The 22,550-nt window shown below is 50.1% G+C and overlaps 1 protein-coding gene across 1 annotated transcript; it reads right to left on the minus strand.

The window, feature by feature from the left end:
• Positions 1 to 1,957: 1,957 nt before the first annotated feature.
• On the minus strand, positions 1,958 to 21,854 carry LOC144146231 (high-affinity choline transporter 1-like). Its single transcript, XM_077678195.1, has 9 exons — positions 21,636 to 21,854; positions 20,180 to 20,335; positions 16,708 to 16,856; positions 16,254 to 16,403; positions 13,390 to 13,519; positions 8,119 to 8,336; positions 6,535 to 6,841; positions 3,739 to 4,022; positions 1,958 to 2,632 (listed from the first exon to the last, which is right to left on the minus strand). The coding sequence occupies exons 1-9, from the start codon at positions 21,691 to 21,693 to the stop codon at positions 1,958 to 1,960; spliced, it is 2,127 nt and encodes a 708-aa protein (XP_077534321.1). The 5' UTR covers positions 21,694 to 21,854.
• Between the last annotated feature and the right edge of the window lie 696 nt (positions 21,855 to 22,550).

Raw genomic sequence — 22,550 nt, forward strand, 5'->3', positions numbered from 1 at the left:
GTTAAAGTTATTATAGACTTTCGTGTTAAAATACAAAACCCGAAAACGAGCAACCCTAAGTATAACTTACTCTGTAGTTCTAAAGGTTGCTTCCCCGTAAGAAGACCCTGTGTACAGGGGTGCACCCTTTACAGGCCGCTTGCTTCGTTGTACTGGCGTCACTTCCGTGACGTATATGACTTCAGTGATATCTTCGTGCATCCGGGAATAAAACACTTTCGGGTTAAAATTTAACAGCGGAGCTGTTTCACAAGCCGTAGGCTCACCATTGTAGAAAAAAATACCAAGAAAATGCGAATAACCCGTGAGCTCGTGCCTCGCGGCGACCGCCGTGACTTCAGCTCGCGCAGTGGCTTTGCAAAAACAGAAAAAGAAACTCAGGCGCTGCCCCGCATGTAATGCTTTGCATGAGGAACACTACGATATCGACGCATATGACGATGACTGCTACTAGCCCAGTGCAAAGTAACGACGGAACATGTAAATAAACCTCAGTGGCTAAGGCGTTGCGCTGCTGCGCACGAGGCCGCGGGTTCGATTCCCGGCCGCGGAGGCCGCTTTTCTGATGGAGGCGAAAAGCAAAAACGCCCGTGTGTACGAGAATATGGCGCACGATAAAGATCCCCAGGTGGTCAAAATTAATCCGGAGCCCTCCACTACGGCGCGCCTCATCGCCTGCGTTGCGTCGGCGCGTTAAACCCCACAATCAATCAATCAACAAGTAAATAAACAATTTCAAAGTTGTACAAATGCGCGATGATATGTTCTTCAGTACTCGCGTATAAAGAAATCTTGCAGCCTCGCTACGGTTCAAGCCTTGCGCGACTTAGTACAGGCTTTGCCAGTTGAGCTTGTGAAAGTCTACAATGCTAAAGATGATATTGCATCCACCCTTCGCTGCGAAGAAGACGACGACCTCTTCGATGCATCTGACGAATGATTACTAGCACCGCAACTATGCAAATAAACAATGATACTCAAACTGAACTGTTTGTCCGGCAATGCGCACCTACAACAGCTTCGTCATTACGGGTCAGTGGAAGCTTCCCTTAGCGCTTTACTCCACTAAATTATTGCCTGCGGCATGGCGTAGTTTCCTTCCGGAGCCTCTGAGTTTACTTCTCGTATTCTGGCTTATTCCCAACGTCCAGTGTATTATCGCTATACGCCCAGTCTGGATAGGCAATCACTTCGCAATCTCGACACCTAGGTGAGCAACGCCGCCCTTATAGTATTGCTTGCCGCGCCACCGGCTTTCCAGTGGGAACAGTAGGGACGCCTAGTTCGTCCGCTCATCCGTGGTGTGGCGCACGGAAGCGGGCGTCCCGTGCATGTCACCGATCGAGCTTGACACGCAGCCTGACAGGAACAGAGAAACATGGATGCGTAGAAGCGCCGCTTCGCAAAGACTGGACAAAGCCTGAAAATGGTTTATTTGGTTTCTGTAAAGCTGCGCTGCCCAGCAGGATACTGCCTGAGATGGGAACCACGCAAAGGTTAGCGCGCAGCAAAGTGTATATATAGGCGAGAGGAACAGGTAGGTTGTTCCGCCATTTTCGGCTGACGGCACAGGCAACGTTACACTGGCGGCGTTGGAGCGACGTATTGCGTGTAACGCACAATCATGTAGGAGCGAGCAAGCAGAGATATCAGGACACAGATGCCAGTAAAATGCAAAGAAAAAGGCGATTTATCATTGCGTGCCTACACACTATCATGGCGAAAAATGAATTACAGGTACGTCCCTATCGGTCGAGATATCGCAAATAAAGTCACACTTAAAGCGGCACCGAGGGGCGCAACAGGATGGGCACGCAATTCACGTGCAGCCTTTTCGCGATTCTGCGACGTTGCCAACATCCCCGCATATCCGCCTCAAGACCTGTAGCCCCACTCGTCGGTGTCCGATTCGGGTGTGGAGGGATCTCGGGTGAGGTGCTTTTTGTGCACACCCACGTCACCACGACTTCCGGGGGCTGTGGGTGGTGAGCTTGCTCCCCTTGGCCCCGGTCCGACTGCCTCTCACGCTACGAGTCGACTCGCCGCCGGCCGTTTTCGGCTTCCGCTTCTCAGACGACGGCGCCTTGTCCACGGCCGCGGTATGCGTGGCTAAATCAAGCGTGGTCTTGCCCACCTCCGTGTTGGCCCTGAGCCTGCTCGCGTCGGAGCCTTCCTTTGCCTTGCCCTTCACTCTGTCCGAGCTCGCGCTGGGCAAACTTCGAGGTAAAATTCCGACGCCTGAAGGGGTTCTGCGTATATCCACTGTGGCTTTGAGGAGGCGCCACGGGTCTAAGCCCACCCTGTAATTGCCCACGTACAGGTCGGGTCTTCGTAGCCTCTCGGGCTCGTCCGCCCGAGCCACGCTCGAGCCCCTTCTTGAGCTCCGCAGGTGATCGGCCTTTTTTTCGGAACTGGGGGGGCCCAAGCCCTGTCTGTGCTGCCGTTCGGACGAGGGCTTGCGAACGCTCGTGCCGCTCTTCCGCTTGGACGTGCCTTCTGTCAAGGACGTGCCACCAATAGTGCTGGACCTCAGGCTGTGCTGGGATTTGGATTCTGCCGAAGACATGTGAGCATCCGCGCTGGCCCTCCTCTTGCGCTCCCCAGCCTTTGAATGACTCGTCGCATCGATCGCCTGCGTGGGTTTAGAGTCATTAGCATACTGTACCGAAAAATAAAAATAGCAGCGCACAGAGCAATGCTAAATGCTCCGCTCTAGCCCGACTTTGCCTCGCAGAAAGCGGTTCCCAAACCCACCGGTAGAGGAAGCAGGGGTCCCGCAGAGGCAGGTTCTTTAACCGTGCGCTACGGCATGGACAGGTGAGAATGCCGCAAGATGCTGCCATTTAGCTGCCGATTCTTTTCGCGAACCGTTGAGTTTGCGCGGCGACGGCGCTGCCGTTCCCGGGAGAGCGCCCGTTGACGTTAGAGCCTACAGCGGAGAACCATGCACAACTCCGCTGTTCCAGCAAATTTCACTGGGAGGAACTGGGTTTAGCTTTTAAAGCGCTAGCCTTCTTAGTGGGACAGACGGAGTTCTGTCAAAAAACTAATGCATTTGCCCATAGACCAGTTTGGTCCACCGGAGAGCCCTTATACGATCTCTGGACACACGACGCGTGCGTGAGAACGGCTTCCATTGTGTCAAAATGGTTACTTACAAATCTCGAAACGGAATAGTATAACTTTACCTCATAAACCACGCTTTGGTAATATTAAGATCGTTCGTAGATGCATTTACTTAGCGCGCAAAAAATCATGGTTCATTCTTCGTTTGCGATATGTATTTGTGAAGGTTTAACGATCCATGGGACGCACTTTCAGCGAAGCTTGGACACAGATTAAGCTTTCGTGCTTCTCTCAACTTTCTTTAGTAAGAGATGGTAATTGTTGTAACTTCCTTTATAATAGACAATCGTGAGTGCGAAGTCCTTTCGTCAAGTTTTCGTATTCCTTCTTGTTCGTCATCGTGTTATACCCAAGCGCAATACTGAAAAGGACGTCTAGCCAACTAGCCCTATACCAAGCGTTACTTTATAGTTGAGGATGTCATCCACAAGGGTTTTCTCCCTAATTCTTGTCTTAATTCTCCCTAATTCCTAATTCCTCGTTTCCTGTCTGGTCTGTTTTCTTCTGAGGTGTCCAGTAATTCGCCATATTTCTGCCCCATACCAGCCATCACCGGCACTCGGCACTCCCCACTTGCAGCGTGGTGGTCTTCTAGAACAACTAGCGACGCACGTGGGCTTCGGCCTGGTCGGGCCACTCTGCCATATCGCTGTCCGTGGACGCGGTCTGGAAGCAGCCGAAGAGGTCCAGCGAAAGCGGTAGCCAGCCCTTCTCGAAGGCCGTCGCGGACAGCAGCGAGACCAGGACAAGCGTGGCCAGCCCTAGGGCCATGCAGCCGAGACGCAACGGGAACCGTTGGCCTCGCTGCTGGTCGTAAGCCGGCAGCCGCAGAGACACGGGAACGTTCAACGACGGTACCCCGCACAGCCACCGTGACAAGCCGCCCACAACGAACGCTGCCAGGAAAGGGAAGGTAGATGTAGACTATAGTGGGGGACCAAACGCGCCTCATCTACCCCACTTCTCGTTTGCTGCAATTACACGCCACAGGCGGAACGGCAATCCAATACTACATGTTTGCGAAATAGCTTTGTTCAAAATTACACTAAGGTACAGACCGTTCCAACGAGGGCGCCGCCATATTGCGTGCGCAGCGCCCTCTCGTAGCTGGCCGGTTTGCTGGCTTGGGCGTTTGCTCCGCGGCACATGGGCGCCTACGGCGGCTCGGTGCATTTTTCGTTGTAGCGCGTTGTACGTTCCTTTCCGTAATATACTTTAAATGGGAAAGCTGTTGCATTGGACCAGTTTAAGCGATCTGGCTTAAATTGGTAGCTTTTAAGACCGCGGCGGAGCTGAAATTCGCTTCGAGGTAGCGTGGTCCACGGTAGGTAAACGATGCCGTGTCGAACACGTTTGCAGTACTTCATCACATTTTTTTTTGTTTGCGTGTGTGTGCCCGGGATCACCTAAAGCGGGTATTTTGATCGCTTTACTGCAAAGACTGATGTTTATTAAAACGATCTAACCGTGATACGCTCGGCGCCCATGGGCAACAAACAGAAGCGTGTGTCGACGTCAGTGTAACAGACTTCTGGTTTCACATCCTTTCAGGGTTTAATACAGGTAGTTTTGGGTGGACTTAGTAAATATTTGGCATATTACATAGTTCGTATAAAATATTATCGATATATCAACACTGCCGCCAACTATAAACAAAACTTCATCTCTTTGGAATTTCAAGCTGCTTTGCAGCACAATTTAGCCGTGCAACTAATGTACAACATAATTAAAATGAACAGCACAGCTCCTGGAGAGCGTCCGCCGTTGGCCAACTTATTATTAGGCGTCCGCCGTTGGGCAACCAGACAAGCGTTCGCTTTTGCGTTGCTTTTATCTAGGTTTGTTGTTGCGGACAACGAGACATCACATTTGGGTAATACACTGAACTATTTGCTGGAGTGAGTGAGTGAACAATTTTATTTTGCCCGAGTCCGGGATGGGGGAAGAAGGGAGGTAGAATCCCCTTCAGTAGCCCCCTCCCCCCTTCCGCTCAGATTGGCTGGGGAAGGGACAACCTAGGGAGGTAGTAGTCACTGCGAAGATCGCCAACTCCAGCCCACGTAATACTTGGAGCCGGGTATGCCTAAATGTGACCGGAGCAACGGTGGATGGAACTAATACCATCTTCGGCACAGGCAAGTTTCAGTAACCCATTTTAGTTTGGAAAGAAGGTAGAAGAATTTTGTGCCACTACTCCAAGGTAGGACAGTAAGAGCTCAGAAGAACAAAATTGCCAAAACTTTTGTGTGCTTTAAAGTGTGAAACTCACAAGCTTCTAGTATGGCTCATTTATTAGCAACACGTAATTAAAAGAATGCGTGAATTATTGGTAAACCCGCACGCGCGATGCCTACGAAGCGTAGTCAAGGCAAAGGAGCAGCCGCGCCGGGCCCGCCGTGATCGCGCGCCCACTCCAGAGAGGAGGAAAGGCGGCCGCGCGCCGCGACCGCTGAGTACGAGAGTACGTTTCCCCCTCGCCCGATTGCACCACAAAATATTCGAAGTGCCGAGGTGGCTATGCTTGGTAAGGTGACGCATCAAAAGCCCACATTACCATACATCTTCGTTGGCACACGAAAGACGCGGACTCTTTTAAAGCTGCTTGCTCCATCCCCCAGAAGCTCGGAGTTGAAACTCGGAGTGCTGTTCTTACTAGATTTAAGCGTTCAAAGGAGACTCTTTGTCCATGCATCGGCGTCTTTCTGTTGTGCCTCCCGAATGCTTAAATGTGCATATCAGGCACGTTGCCCAACTAGCCATTCCGCAACGATAACATGTTTTGTGCCAATAATGTTTGCAGAGCCTGCCTCAGTCACAATGCTCTCCTTGTATGAAGTTGGCTTTCCGTCACTGTTTACGTGGTCACGCTCGAATAAACGCGGGTAAGCCAGCCCACTGACGGCTGGCTTCCCATACGCAGAACCTTCAAACCCGTACATGAAGCAGGAATATGTGCACGCATCTGAAAATACTGCGCTCCTTTGCTGATGGCCAGCGGAAAGGAGTTGTGCCGAGCTTGCAGGAACAGCGTAGCAGACGACTCTCGCTCCTTTCGCCGCTTCCCGCCGTGATAAGGCGCTGGCCCACCCGCCAGTCGACGCTCTTAAGAGAGTTTTAGCACTCCTTGTGCTCCATTTTTTTTTTTTCGTTGCTACCATGTTGAACGGGACCCGACTGCATCTGCGCGGGCGGGCTCGTCGTGGAGGACACGCTCCACCGTAACGAATGCGTTGGCATGGCGAGGGCCGACCCGCGGAGCTAATCCACCCTACCGTAACGGATGCGCAAGTACCCTGCAATTTCCCCCTGAACAGGGTAACCACGGAAAACACGGAGCATGCGGAGTGCTATAACTCTCTATTATTTAAACAAATTGGCGGCTGTACGTCTATTTTCGGTGAAATAAACACTTGAGAGCCAGCGCTTTCCTGTCCAGTTTGTCTTCCAAGTCCTCGTCCCCCTTCCAAGCTATTACGTGTTCTGTGATCCCGACGAAGTCGTTCGCGCGCAGCTCACCTATGAAGGAGCCGTAGGCGTTGGTGTGCTTGATGTAAAAGAGGGCGACGAGTTGCGGGAAGAGCAGCACGTAGACCAGGTCCGAGCAGAGCGTCCACAGGTCGAACACCGAGCGCACCGAGAGGGCCAGGAACGTGGCGCCGGCGCCCACAATGCACACCAGGACCCGCAGCATGAGCGCCACCTCCGGCTCGCCCGCCTGCTTGAACGCGCAGCCGGCGGGGCACGTCAAACCATTTGCTCAGCCAGGAACAAATTAACTCTGCGATATCACTAATATGCGCGGGAGGAAAGGAGAAAAACTATGGTTGATTCATGCAACGAAATCTGCAGCTGAGCATGGTTTGCAGGTCGGTGGCTGTCTTGTGGGTGTGCTTGACAAGCGACGTTCTGCTGGCGGGTCGCTTCGGCAAAGGCGTACTGGCGTCATTTCAATGACGGATATGACGTCAGTAAAATCTTGGTGTATCCCGCAATAAAACACTTTCGTGTTAAAATATAAAACCCTAAAACGAACAACCGTAAGTATAACGTACTGTTTGGTTCTAAAGGTTGCTTTCCCGCAAGAACACTTTGTGTGCAGGGGTGCACCCTTTACAGGCCACTTGCTTCGTTGTACTGGCGCCACTTCCGCGAGGGATATGACGTCACTCAAATGTTTGTGTATCCCGGAATAAAACACTTTCGTGTTGAAAGATTGATGAGCGGAGGAGGCGGAGAGGGGAAGGTACAAGTGAGATGGGTTGGGGAAAAAGGGCAGGGGAGTGGGGCCAGACGCGGAGAGGAATGCGAGGAGGAAGAGATGAAAGGGCGAGGGCGATGTGGCGGAGGAGCGCTGATGTGAACGAGTACGTGTCCTCGTAGAAGGATTGGGGGGAGGGGAGGGGTGGCAGAGATGGAGGGGGACGTAAAAGTAGGATTAAGTCGGGGGAGGTAAATGAAGGTGGGAGATGGGACAGAGGGCAGATGTGTGACAGGAGGAAGAGGAAAGGGAAAGAGCATGAGGGGTGGAGAGAAAAATAAGAGGGGCCGTTACATGGCTGGGGCGGTAGAAACCTTACCATTTTTCGGCGTCTCCTGCAGCGAAGCAATCAGATGCGCGGCCAGTATCTCATTAAAACAGGCGTACATACAGGAAAAGTACGGTTATCAAAAAGTATGGCTACAATTCGCTTTTCTTTTTTTTTTTTTTTTTGAACTACCCGGCAGCAACTGCGTGAAATACGTCGGCACCTTCAAGAATTATGCCAAGTTCACTGAGTTACGTCTGCTTGAGCAAATAAATGAGCAAGCGAGTCGGTGTGAAAGCGAGCTAACGAGTAATCAACGGGCAAACGAGTTAATGTGGCAGGCAAGTCTGACAAGTTTCCTGCACGGGCTTCGTACGTCACTGCTGCCTCCCATCCGGGACACTAAAACTGCCCGATTTGCAGGCTGGCTATAGAAACTACCGCATTCAAAAACACGAATACGCACATGGGGGCGGTAGATGGCGTGGTAGATGTTCTTGGTAATCATGGCGGAGGCGCTGAGCATGGAAGAGTCGACGGACGACATGACGGCCGCGGTGACGCCGATCATTCCCACGGTAGAGAGTGCGCCCGGAGTCAGGTACTGAATGGCCAAGGGTAGCACTCTGGCGCCGTCGCCATCCTTCAGAGGCCATGGCCCGACGTAGCCCAGGGCTGTTAAATCTGCACATCAATCACGATTTTGACTCCAATTAATGGCCTCATGCATCTATTTTCCCATTTACTCCTTCGCTCCTTTACTGCTGTGTCACTAGGAAGCTTCGAAAAGGTTTGCCTCTTGAGGAGACCAGAGAAACCTTCCTCGACAACCTAAAACTCGACAACCCCTGGCCGCACAAAAAAGGGCAACCACTTGCCGCGACCACCCGAGCAAGGGCTACCTAGTTATGTAATCGTTTTTTTTTTTTTATGTAGAAGATGCGGAAATACAGGGTGGTGCGACGGTAATTGGAAAACTTTCAAAAAATTTTCTTAGCGAACCACCGCTCTATTCGCGCTCAAACTTCACACGGAGGTCGCATTTTGTGGTATATCTAGTTTGACACCGGGAACAATGAAGGTACTTACCTGTTTATTCTGAAAATAAATAAAAACGACTTTCGCCTATGGGAAAATGGCGGCCGATTAGGACGTGCGAGCCAGCGCAAGCTGATTTTGAAACGACGGCGCCACCTGGGGTATGCAGAGCGAAACGCATGTTTGGGATTCACGGTAGGAAGGGGCTTCTAACGGTAGGGCTTCTACGGTAGAAAGGGATAGCTTCTACGAGAACGTCGAATCAGCAATGGAGAAGGCAACAACTCAGTTCACGATTGTGATGGGAGACTTTAACGCAAATGTCGGTAAGAAGCAAGTGGGAGAAAGGTCAGGGGAAACTTCGGAATAGGAAATCGCAACAGTCGATGAGATAAACTGGTGAGATTTGCGGAGAGAAATAACCTGATGTTGATAAACACCTTCTTCTACAAACGAAAGAACAGGAAATGGGCATGGAAAAGTCCCAATGGTACAACCAAAAGCAAAATTGACTTTATTTTAGGTGACAACCCGTGTATCGTGCTAGACGTAGCGGTGCAAAGTAAGATTTGAAGCAGCGATTATAGGATGTTTAGATGCAAGGCAATGCTGAATCTCAGAAGAGAAAGGAGGAAACTCGTGAAACGTAAGAAACCCCGCATGGAGTCAGTCAGAGCCAGACTGCAGGATAACTTCAAAACAAATTCTCGCTTCTGAACGAGCAGAATGAGGTCAGTGTAGACATGGCTAAATGACAACCTAACATCGGCACTCAGTGGATCAGTAGAAGCTGTGGGAGAGGCAACATGTAGAAAACTAACTATAGAAAACGAAGTAACTAATCGCCAACCGTAAGAACATGAAAGCGTCTAGTAGGCACACCGGACTGAATAAGCCGAGCTGTCTAAAGTGATAAAACGAAGTAAAACAAACGAAATTCGTGCATATAACGAGGCAGTGATCGAAAAAACGCTGCAAATAGGGAGAAGCCTGAACGCAACTAAGAGAAAGCTAGCCATCGGCAAAGACAGGATGTACGCACTCATAGACGAGTAGGGTAACATTACGCACAACTTGAATGAGATAATTAATGTAGCAGCACGATTCTACACCAGGATGTGTGGCAGCGACGTCAGACCAGAAAAAAACTACTCGGAGTACAAGCTCAAATTGCGATGTCCCACTAGTAACTAAAGAGGAAGTCGGGAAGGCTCTCAAAGGCATGAAAATAGGAAAAGCTGCAGGTGACTATGGCATAACCGTGGATGTTTTGAAGCAGGGAGGAAATGTTGCACTCGAAAAGCTTGCTGCACTACCTTCAGAATGCTTGAAGACTCAAAACGTGCCCACATCCTGGAAGAACGCCAACATTATTTTGGTTCATAAGACGGGAGATCCAAAGGACCTCAAGAATTACAGACCCATCAGCCTACTCTCAGTTGTTTACAAGCTGTTTACCAAAGTTATAGTTAGCCGCATAGGTGACATCCTGGATTCCCAACAACCCAGAAAGCAGGCTGGGTTAAGGAAAGTGTACTCAACCATTGGTCACATCCATGTCGTCAATCAAGGCATAAAAAAATCCGCTGAGTACACTAAACCCCTTTACATGGCGTTTATAGATGACGAGAAAGCGCTTGATTTCGTACTCACCGCAGCCGTTTTAGCAGCAGTAAAAGGCCAGGGAGTAGAGGAAACCAACATAAGACTTCTAGAAGACATGTATAAGGGATGCACAGGTAGCATAACCCTCCCCAAGCAAAGAGATAAATTTCTGATCCGAAAGGGAGTAAGACAGGGAAATACCATCTCGCCAAACCTACTCACAGCATTGTCGGAGGGGGTCTTTAGATAGCTTGAATGGGAAAAGATGGCATTAAGCATAAACGGGGAATACTTGAGTCATTTGAGGTTTGCGGACGACATAGTCTTGCACATTGAGAATGCAGAACACCTGCAAACAATGCCTGAGGAACTACAATCAAAGCACAGCCATGGGGCTAAAAACAAATATGAATAAATCTTACGTAATGAGGAATAAGCATGCCGTAAGCGTCCTCTTCAGCTTGGGGAACGAAACACTAAAAGAAATAAAAGAATATAACTACCTCAGACAGATGGTTAGGGCTTACCCCAACCACGAGACATAAATCCGGCGCAGGATGGGTACGGGTTGGGGAGCACTCGGCAAGCACTCCCAAATAATGAAAAGTTAGTTACTTCTGTCACTCAAGAGAAAAATCTACAACCAGTGCGTACTTCCGGTGATGGCATACGGAGCTGAAACTTGGCGCCTTACTCAACAATTAGAAAGCAAACTTAGGTCGGCTCAACGGGCCATGGAACGAATAATGTTAGGAGTAACACTCAGGGACAGGAAAAGAGCTACCTGGATCAGAGAACAAACTAGAGTAGAAGATATCATAGCTCAAATAAAGAAAAAGAAATGGACTTGAGCTGGCCATGTAGTGAGACGAACCGACAACCGGTGGGCAATTAGAGTAACAGAGTGGATAGCAAGAGATGGGTCTAGAAGAAGGGGAAGGACATTAACCCTGATGGAGTGATAGAATAGGAAAATTCGGGGGTAAACTGTGAACTCGAGCAGCGCAGGACAGGAGTGGTTGGAAGCCGATGGGAGAGGCCTTCGTCCTGCAGTGGACCTGAGTAGGCTGATGATTATGATTATGATGATGCTGATTATGATGATGCTAATTATGATGATAGGGCTCCACGGCTGCGCATCCATAATAATGAGTTATAAAAAATTGGTGAGGCGTAGCTCAGCTAGGCTCGATTATGCGAACGAAAGCGGCCGAGGCAGTTTGCCAACCGATCGTTCCATACTGCGAGCACTCACTACGTCGCTTCGTCAGTTCCCGAAGCCGCCGTCGAAGGCGAGGCGTCCGTTGCAGGCTCTAACCCTTGTATTCTGAATCCCTCTTCCACTCGAGCCTCCAGAGGAGAAGATCCTTAGCTCGATTTCCCCAGGCATAAGCATTGCGGAATCCTCCCCTCAGCAGTGTGCACGGTGGGAGCAAATGGAGGGGAGTAGGCGCTCAGAATACGGCCCTAAACCTCGTCGCTTTCGTCTTTCTGCATCCTTCTTCCGACACTTAGCTCGCCGAAGTTCCCGTTCTTCCCTCGCTCCCGCCTGCCGCTTTGCGCGCTCGTACACGCGTTTCCGCTTTAACGCATCGGCAAGCCTAGCGCCATCTTCACGATGGTCCGAAGCAGCAGGCAGCTGTCGAAGCAGAGGCAGACAACTGTATTTATGAGCAATGGTAGCAGCTGCATGATCAGACCTCAACGGGTGCGTTTTCAAGCATTCGTCGTCACTTTACGCGTCTCTTTTTCACCTCGCGAGCCAGTTGCTCCTCCTACCTCTCCAATTTGCCCACAGGTGCCTCTAGTCGCCGGCGACGCGGCCGCGGCGAGTCGCGAGGTGTCACTTCAAGGTCAAATTCTGACACACGGCGAAACTCGCTGGACTAGGCCAATATTCATTCCGCAATAAAACCCCATGAGTGAGGCGCACCTGACCACCACAGTTTTAAAGCAAAGCTTCCTACCTCTATGTATACCAGCCAACGATTCTTTCGTGGCGTGCGGGGCAAGAAACTCCCAACGCGGCTGGGGAGGCGTACGGCGCTTTTCACTCCCGGGGCAGTGTAGATGGCGCGGCGATAGGGCGCTATTACCCAGCGTTCCCTGTTCTCACCCCGGCGGGTGCGTCGGCGGGACCCTTCCGTCGGCTTTGTCGTCTGCTTTAGCGACGGTGTTGGGCCTGCTTTGGGCGCAGCTTCGCGTCCATTTCGCGCTGACTTCGCGCGGCTAGATTAACTTGTTCGACAGCCCGTCCTCAGTAACCCGGACCCGACGGAATTAAGTGGTCGTACGACAAAGATACGTTAAGGATTGGTTTGCAGGTCGGGCAAACAAAATTTAGTGGCCCCATACAGACATCTGGCCGCTAGAGAAACGCCACCTTTCGCGCACTTCTTGAGACGTAATGGGACTGCGTTTTCTAAATTGCTGAATACCAATTCGGTTGTGTTGTAACAGGTATTACAAAATACGAATGGAGCAACTGGTTGTGATAAATAGCGATTATAAAAGTTTGTTCAGCTTTCATGCCATTCTCAAGCTTACAAAACTATTTATTTAAATCTGTATAAATGGGAATTGTTTCGGTGTCTGAGCTTGTGTCGCGCGGTGGTGTAGCACCGAGCTAGCACATCGGGTTGGTTAGGTTCTGCTGTCTCACCCTTCGATAGGCGCTCCTCTCCGTTTTCCTTCTTCCGACGGACGGCCGGGCTGCAGCGGCGGCGTCCGCCGCTCGAGCCCGGCCGTGGCCGACGCTGCTGCGTTCGGGACGGCGCCTCCGCGAATCCTAGGTAACGGCTGGCACAATCTCTGGTTTCACTCTTTCTAGAGACACGTGTGTGAATTCAAGTGACGTCGCATGTGGAATTGCTGTGGGTGTCGTTCACAGCTTTGCTTTCCAACCACCTTCACAGCGCGGATTGGAGCCAATTTTAATTTGAATTTTTAACGCTTCTACTGCTCCGGAGTCGTCCACCTGTCCGGTAATAGCAAGGCTGACAGACAGGTGGCAATAACTTTGCTGATTGTACGGTGTGTGTCTGCATAGCGATTACACAAGCACAAGCAGCGCCATAATATGAGCAAGGCGTACTCGTCGTTTTGGCCGCGGCTCCGATCACCGCCGCCGGTACGGCCATGGCGACGCTCCCGACGGCAGCCACGAACGAAAGCATCTTCGCACTGAAGTCGCCCTCGCAGCCTAGGACTCGTTGAAAGTACACCTGGAGCCAACCAAACAGAACCCGGCTCAGTTTCCAAAAGCCCATGGATTGGCATGCTCAGTACGTTTTAGAACGGTCATTTTTACAATCACCGAGTGACTTGGCGTGAGTTCTTGGTATGACCTGTGCTGAAGACTGCCGAACCTCACATAGGATTGTCCTATAGGGGAAATTTAGCGTCACTAAATAAGCTACGCTTAAGAGTACCGCCACTTCGTGCACCCGGAAGCGTCTGGGGGCCATTTTGTTTCTGGCTTGCAGCGTTGCCATCTCTCCCAACGAAATCGCCGCCGATTGTGACGGGCAGAGAGTGACCGGCCTCTATAGCGTCCACGCAGCAGAGAGAGAGAGAGAGAGAGAGAGAGAGAGAGAGAGAGAGAGAGAGAGAGAGAGAGAGAGAGAGAGAGAAGTGCCCAGAAACAAAATGGCTGCGCCAATATGTAAACAAATATCACGTGGTGCCGACCGACCAATGAAAATCCTGGCGGCTCGTATCAATGAGAAATGAGTGCCGATACTCTAGAAGCCTGGTGACGCTAGGGAATTTCACGTCCCTTCTGGTGACAGCGTCCGCCGAAGAACGTGGATGTAACGTGGAACGTGTGCCAGAGGTATCCCGTCAGCAAAATACGCGAAGGGAGCTCGGGCAGAAGACACCACTCAGCCCTTCTCCCTTTCCAGGCAGTGTTTCAGTCTGATATCTAAGGCACCGACATTAGGCGTGGCTGGAGCGTACAAAATGTAGCCTCACCAAAGAGACCATTAAAAGCTTTGTTTTAATACAGACGTCCTTCCCCGTCGACGTACAGTTCTCACGATTGCATTCTCGTAAACAATTATCATATCCTAAGGCGGCTAGGTATAGGTCATATTGAATGCCCTGAGGCTAAAATTCCCCTCTCTTCTGAAACCCATGCAAAGCTTGTAATTAAACCAATACCCCGCAACATGCATCCCATACACCACGCGAGCCGCAGGGATCAGAGAGCACGTGCTCTCCAAAAACGACTCTCCGCTCGATCCGACGTGGTCTATGTGGATGCTGCAGAATACAGGCACCGCGCCGCATTCGCCATTGCAGTTATTAACGACCCTGACAATCCCCCTCTCGACTCCCTAACCTTAAATACTTCCCATCCCGCCACGGCGGAGGAGGCGGCAATAGCTTTAGCCCTCTCCCAAAGGCCGACCCCCTCGATAGTAATCTCCGATTCCAAAGCGGCCATTCAAAATTTCGCCAACGGCCACGTTTCGCCACAGGCATCCAAAATTCTCAGACGCCACCCACCCGACTCCCCCGTAGAAATTGTCTGGACTCCGGCGCACGCTGGCCTCGCGGGTAATGAGGCTGCCCACAATACGGCTCGAGGGCTCACAATCCGAGCCGGGGCAAGTCTTGAACCCTATCACGGGGCCAGATCCGCCAGAGACAGACTTCTCACGTACACAGAAATAACCGTGCATTACCGCCTCGACCGCCGTAGGTACCCCCCGGCTCACGTCAAGCTAACTAATTCCGAAGGACACACGTGGCGTCTCCTTCAGACGAACACGTTCCCCAATCCCGCTATACTCCACCGAATCCACCCTTCATTATACCCTTCCCCAGAATGCCCTGCATGTGGAGCCCTCGCCACCCTTCCCCACATCTTTTGGGGGTGTCCTAAAGATACCTTTCCCCTAATTTCCTCTGAAGAGCAGTGGGAGGAGGCGCTGGGGAGCTCAGACCTAGAGGTGCAAACCTGCTTGGTCACCAGAGCTGCCGATGTCGCCGCCCGGCACAAGCCAGCGGCCACAACCGTCCCCTGAGCCACATGAAGCTCAATAAAAAAAGTTTTCTCTCTCTCTCTCTCTCCACCTTTACACCTTAATGTAGACTTGTCAAAATTATGGCGCTGCAAATTATGTTACTGCAAATTACGGCACTGCAAACTATTTTTTAATGGGTAGTCGAGAGGCCCCTCACTACCCATTGCGAAAAATCGGCTACTCACAATGCGTGTGGTGCCGCAAACAATGCATCAATGCGTAGCTTCGACATCTGCTGTCATCGAAAAAACCAGCCATTTCGCAATGCTCTTTTTTGAAAATTTAGCAAAGTTTTTTCGTTCCCTTTGTTCCCGCTACACATTCTATTTCAATCTTTGTCACAACTCCCATTGTCTGCTGCATATTATGCATCATCTTATCTACAATGTGTTAGGAGGTTCCCCCGACAGTTCTTACTCTGGGACCTCCTTATGTACTCCGCTTATCTGTTCATTTGTATGTATGCTTACCCTTCAATAAACTTCAACTTCAAACTTCTTGAAAAAAAAAAACTAGAACAACAATATAAAGGCTATATACAGCAAAGTCCACTGACGATTGATTTTTTTTGTTTACGTTTTTTGCACTTTACCCGCCCCCTGTCTCCTTTTGCGCGTGCACATAGGAGTGGTTCCGGCGCCCCTAAAACAAAATTCCGTGTAAGCCACTGATATGCATGTTCATCGCCCCTTGAATAAGACTGGACGTCACCGCTACAACGTAGATTAAGTGGCGGATGCCTAGCACATATTAAAAGCGTGGAGTCAATAGTGTTAGCACAAAATACGGGGGTTTCTTCGCGGTCTTCAACCTAAACGTTTCTCGGACAAGCAAGAAGATTAGCCGTCACTAAGCCTACTTTCAGGGACATTGGCAACTAGAGGGCGTATTTAATGGGCTGTGATCACAGCCGTTGGACTCGTACCTGCCACGGGATGCCTCCGAGAGAAGTCATGAGAAAAATGTCAAAGTCCTGGCCGATATCCCAGAGCGCCACGCTGCCGACCCAGTCGTTCTGAGGTGGTCCCACTGCCCCGACGCCCGCGTTCATGACTACGAACGGAACACACGACCACTGCGACAAGGACAAAGAAATGTCAACTCCAAGACAGCAACCATGAAGGACTACACACTGGGACAGAAGTAGTCACCAGTAAAAGTCACCAATGCAGTAAAGTTATATCCCCGTCCTCTCACGGTGGCTGTTTTCCCGACAGAGGCGGGAGTTTTTTTTTCATTTCACGCGCGTGAAAGAACTCTGCTGTGCCCGCAGCCATTCTCTGTGGCCCGTCTCAAGACCCTAGTGTAGCGTGGGCTCGTAAAAGGCCAGCGTGAAAACCCCGCAGTCCCCGGTAGGTGCGTGCGAAGGGCCGCCATACCAGGCAAGCGGCGGTGCTGCCTATCTGCAGCGCATCGGTGTAGGTGACCGAGTAGTAGCCGCCCAGCGCCGTGTAGGCGAATATGCCTGTTGAGGCGACGATGATGACGAGGCTCGCGTCGATTCCCATGATCACGTCCGCCGTGTACCCTGCGTTAAGAATTTGTGCGATGTATATGAACAGAACTATAGGCTTCAAAACTGCGATCAGTAACGATAGTGTTCCCGATAAAAAGGGCTCTCCGGAGCATGCTGGAGGTTTTAAAGCAAAGCTTTGCTACTTTCGTCCAGCGATTTCGTGGAGAATGCGCAAATGACCTTTTGACCGGAGACACACCTCCGCCTCGCCGCTGCGGCCGAGGCAGCCAACCACCCGCGCAGCCTCCCATGCATGCGGCGCTGGGTCGTTGCGGGCAACGTGACTCGTCTCGTGCCGGGCGATGAGGAACGGTGCATTCGCCATGAATGAACGCCGTGTTCGCCCGGCCTCCTTCCGTGAGCGTTGCACGGAACTGAACGGCTTTGAGACGTGGTCGGCAATACAGCTAAACCAAAGGTTAACCAAGGGAAACCAAGACCCAACCAGACTAAACCAAGATTTAGCTTTGCATATCCAAGGTTAGTGGAGCTAAGCCGCAGCCGTTTTTAATGTGTTCAAGGTAGCCTAATACTATGGCAGACATTTAAGGTTACCGAATGTGATGCGCTAACGTCATCTTTGACATCGAAGATCAGAGCTGCAGTGTAAATATTAACAAAGCACCTTCCGATCTGATAATCTGGGTTTTCCTTTATTTTTTGTCTACGAAAGGCGCGGGCAATGTATTTATTGTGAGAGAAAGCTTGGAGTAATTGTTCTAAAGGCATTTCCGATTACAGTAGGTAACCCATTGTACTACTTTCTTAAGAGCGTGAAAAAGCGGCGTAAAATGCGGCCGTCGCAAAATCCACACAACATTTACGCGTATAAATACAATCTCGTGCGACATACTTGCAAGAAACTTCAGTGTAAACTACAAAATAATGCTTTGCATGGCTCAGAAATCCAAATCACTGAAACAAAAGTAAATGCACGATGAATAATGCAGCTCTGGTGCCAATCACGCTACCGCAGTCTACGGCCGCGATTCCCGCCAGCCAGATCATGGCACACGCGATCACGAGAAACACATGTGGAAGCCCAAGCCCGCAAGCGTAACCTCGTTGACAATTCAATGCTGAGTGTGAGAAATGAACACCTGCACACTTCCCCTGCGACCGCTGAACAATAAGACAAAAAATTCTGCCGAAATTCAGAGAATTACCTACTAATGCGTAGCATTCTTATGCCGCCTGTCTTAAGTGTGAGCTTGCTCCATCCATATTTGTCGTTTTTTCTAAATCCTGCCCGACCAATTATCTCCAATTACGCTATTATAACGATTGCAGGGGAAACTTTTGCGAGATCTTCATTGTCATTGTTGTGGAAATGCAGGGTGTTACACGGTTACCCATTTCCCTTATTGTTTTATATTTTTATTATTTCTTTAGTTTTTCAAAATTTCGTTCGACCAATTATGTCCATTTACGCTATTACAACGATTGCAGGTGAAACTTTTGCGAAATCTGCATGTTTGTGGAAATGGCACACGGTATACGTTTTGATATTTCCCGTAATTTTTAAATATCTTTCGTTTTTTTTTTTTTGTTCAAGGATCTACGTTGTTCCCACGATTGCATTTGGAACTTTCCCAAAATTTCATTCGCCATTCGCCATTTTCCGCAATTATTTTGTTTTTCTTATTCTTTAGATTTTCACAATTTCTTTCGACCAATTATGTACATTTACGCTATTATAACGAATACAGGTAGAACTTTCGCGAAATCTGCATTATTGTGGAAATGGCATGCGGTATACGTTTTGATACTTCCCGTAATGTTTAAATATTTTTCTTGTTTCTTTTTTATTTTTTCATGATTTCGTTCAATGATCTCCATTTACGTTATCACAACGATTGCATTTGTAACTTTCCCGAAATTGCATTATTGTGGAAATGACGGGCGTTCCATGATTCGCCATTTTCCGGAATAAAAATAAATAAATAAATAAATATTTTTTTTGTTTTTCTTATTCTATAGTTTTTCAAAATTTCTTTCGACCAATTATGTACATTTACGCTATTATAACGACTACAGGTAGAACTTTCGCGAAGTCTGCCTTATTGTGGAAATGGCATGCAGTATACATTTTCACAACCTCGTATTTTTCAAAATTTTTCTTATTTTTTAGTTTTTCAAAATTTAGTTCCACCAATTATCCCGATTTACGTTATTACAACGATTACATTTCGAACTTTCGCGAAATCTGCATTATTGTGGAAATGCAGAGCGTTACACAGTTAGCCAGTTTCCGTAATTGTTCGTTATTTTTCTTGTTTTTTTTTTTTTTTTTTCAAGATTTCGTTCGACCAATGATCTCCATTTGCGTTGCTATAACGATCACAGGTGAAACTTTCGCGAAATCTGCATTATTGTGGAAATGCCGGGCGTTATACGGTCCGCCATTTTCCAAGTTATTAGTTTTTAGTTTTTAGTTTTTCAAAATATCGTGTGACCAGTTATCTCAATTTACGTCATTATAGTAATTACAGGTGGAACTTCCACGATATCTGCATTTTTGTAGAAATGCACGGCGCTTCACGGTCCTGGCTCTGGGAGTACTCGGCAAAGGATGCTACTCATTAAGAGAGACACCGGCGAGGAGAGAGGGAAAGTGATTGGCAGGGGAGCGGGTCGCTGCTGGAGGGGATGGAAACGAAAGACGAGACGGAGAAGAAAGTCATGCCAGAGAGAAAAGACCCGCGGCACTTTCATTTCGTTTGCCGATCGGTGGCGCGCTTCGAGTGGGTCGGCGGATGACGCGGGCCACACAGGAAATCGCGTCGGATAACCGACGTTTTTAATGCATTCTTTAAGCGGGGAATTCGCCGGGACTCGATTTGTCCGTCGTGAAACCCGTGTAGTCGTAAACCCCGGGGACGTATAACCGGGGTTGCACTGTACCTGAAGGGACGAATATATGCGTTAAGGAACCTAGGTAACTGAATCACGAACGGTACCATTACAAGAATGGCAGAAATGGAACTTTTTTCTCTTCTAATATTTTTTCCACGTTCACTCGTTCCTCGCCATCCAAGCTGACATCATGAAATAGCTAAACAGAATTGGGGACGTTGCGGATGAATGCGGGCGTAAGCGGAAAAAGCGGCGAGATCCATCCAACCTGCGTCCAATTGCACTCTACCCTCACCCTTCCATGACCTGTTGCCTCACTCGCAGCTGAGTTTAGCTCACTGGCGGTGGGTGCCAGGTCAAAATGCTACCGCATTTATAATCTCGCATCAAACCAGCATTTAAAAACTGCACGATGTGCGAACGCTGCTGAGGATGTTGCTTTGTCGTATGGTGAAAATCCGAACGGTGCAAATGCCTACCCAAGGCGCAAAACATGGCCGCCGTCCAGAGGAGCTCGCCGCACACAGCCGGCAGGCAGAGCAGCAGGCCCATCCAGCGACCGTAGTGCGCTTGGAACGGGTCCAGCATGGTCACCGCGTTCGTCGTCCGCATCTTCTCGGCGAAAAATAGGCCGCCTGGAAGGAATACAGTTGCTTGTTACGCCAAGCCAAGACTGGCACGCAAAGAGAAAGGCGCTGAGCACCGCATCTTCGTCATCATCAGCCTGTCTACACCCGCTGCAGGGCAAAGGCCTCTCCCATAGATCTCCAATTATCCCGGTCCTGTGCTAACTGAGACCAATTTACCCCCGCAAACTTCTTGATCTCATCTGCCCATCTAACTTCCTGCCGCCCTCTGCCACGCTTGCCTTCTCTAGGAATTCTCTCTGTTACCCCTGATGACCATGGTTATCTTGCGTTCGCATTACATGCCCTCCCTACGCCCATTTCTTCTTCTTAATTTCTACTAGTATGTCCTTAGTACGCGTTTGTTCCCTGACGGGTTTGTTCCCTGACGGGTTTGTTCCATGACGGGTTTGTTCCCGACTCCGCTCTCTTCCTGTCCAGCGGTGCAGCGGTGGCGTAGAGGTCGAGCATCCGCTTCGCGTGCACAAGGACCGTGGTTCGAATCCCGGTGCCGCGCAATTCAAACCGGAAAAAAATCCGCGTGTTCTTGTCACAGGGAGGCTTCGGGGGCGGCCTGATCCCGGCGACCATTGCCGGTAACGCACCCCCTCACCACAGCAGGATTGGGCACCCTGGTGTAGTAATGGCCACGACCTCCCGTGAATGCGCAAATTAACCCTCGGCCCTCAGTCCCCAGCGGCTGCGAAGCAACTGACCACTGCGGTGGTCAGACCTGTGACGCATGGTTATTTGTTGACCAAAGTAGCGACGTCCTGCCAAAGAATCTCGCAAAAGACCTTGCGAGAGAATGCCATTTTTGATTAGGGTACTTACAACCTAAAAAAAAAAATCTGAGGACACCTAAGCACGTCCTATGGTTTGTGAATGCGAAGGCTTGAATGCCCCTGACACTTTACCTTCGCCTCGTCAAAAATGGTGTCATCGCCAACGTTACGTATAAAGACGACGGCGCTGATCTGTGGCGGAATTTAGTTTTGTCTGTTTCATGTTCACTTCAAGCGTCCATTTCAAGCGAGCCCTGTCTGGCTGAAAACAGACAACTTGAAAGTGACCCCGAACAGGCGAAGCGGGGCGTCGGTTAGTGCCATGTCGATGGTCACTCCGCAACTGGAACCAGGTCATGACTGAAACGGACGCGAAATTAACGTTTTCAATGGACACAACTGAACGTTCTTGCCTTGATATAAGCCTAAAGGTGGAGAGGCATGGAGTTCAGTGTGAGGTGGAGTTTACGCTTTCCAACTTACGCGTAGGTGAGCTGAGATCGAGAGGACTGATATATGCGTACCGATGACGAGGCTGATGGCGTAGCCGATGGGCGCGTGGCAGTACAGGAGGCCCCTCATGTACACCGCCTCGGCTGTCCCGTTCAGGTAGCCGCCGCCCACCCAGGCCGCTGCAGAAGACGCCCAAGCACAGCATGCTCAGTCGCGCAGGTGAGGAACCACAAGGCGCGGCACACGTGCTTCAATTGGAGCGATGGTCACAGTAGCGAATACATCGACAGCATTGGGTGCCGCTAATTTGTGTCCTGTGCGATGTAGAGCACATTTGTCACCACTCGAGTGTGTTTTTTTTTTTTTTCAAGTCTCCCCGTTAGAATTTCGTTTCTTATGCTTCGGCACATGTACTGACCTTTACGTAAACGCAACACAGATCTGAATGCATTAGGAGAAAATAAACAACTAGGCACTATTGTTTATCTTTGAAGCCCGTCCGATAACGATGGCTTCGAGCACCACTGCCCCAAAATGCTCGACTATCTAGCCCGAGCACTTTTCACGCTAGAAATTTCCCAACGTTCGGGGCACGCTGGAGCATGCCCTCATTACGCAGTTCCAGCACAGCCGTCGGCCAGAAAAACGGACAGTTAAAGAACTGCGGTAATTTTCTATCGTGGCGCCATATGGTGGCCTGTCGAGAGGGGAAGCCCACTCACCGGTCATGGAGGAGATTGCGAGTGGAAGCGACAGATGCCTGTCGGCTCCGCAGAGCCTGTGGAGGAAGCGGTGGTGCTCGAAGCACCTGCTCTGCTGGTCGTGTATGTGCGACACGTGGAAAGCGTCCCGAAATATGTGCGCCTTGCGACCCAACCAGATGCCTACACAGACCACGACGACGAAGTAGCCGATAACCGCAAAAAGTGCGAGCAAGTGCACCGCCATGGCGATGCACAGTTGTCTCGCTCCGGGGGTGGCCTAGA

This window comes from Haemaphysalis longicornis, unplaced genomic scaffold (genome assembly GCF_048455015.1).
Source record: "Haemaphysalis longicornis isolate Haplotype H1 unplaced genomic scaffold, Haemaphysalis longicornis Haplotype H1 scaffold_7, whole genome shotgun sequence".
NCBI classification, from domain to species: Eukaryota; Metazoa; Arthropoda; class Arachnida; order Ixodida; family Ixodidae; genus Haemaphysalis; species Haemaphysalis longicornis.

Excerpts from the sequence above, each read along its gene's own strand:
- LOC144146231 (XM_077678195.1), bottom strand. The coding sequence starts at position 21,693 with ATGAGGGGCCTCCTGTACTGCCACGCGCCCATCGGCTACGCCATCAGC. Across the intron at positions 16,857-20,179 it reads GGCCATGTTTTGCGCCTTGG|GGTACACGGCGGACGTGATC; the intron begins GTAGGCATTTGC and ends TTCTTAACGCAG. Across the intron at positions 6,842-8,118 it reads ACGCCATCTACCGCCCCCAT|GCGGGCGAGCCGGAGGTGGC; the intron begins GTGCGTATTCGT and ends GCGTTCAAGCAG.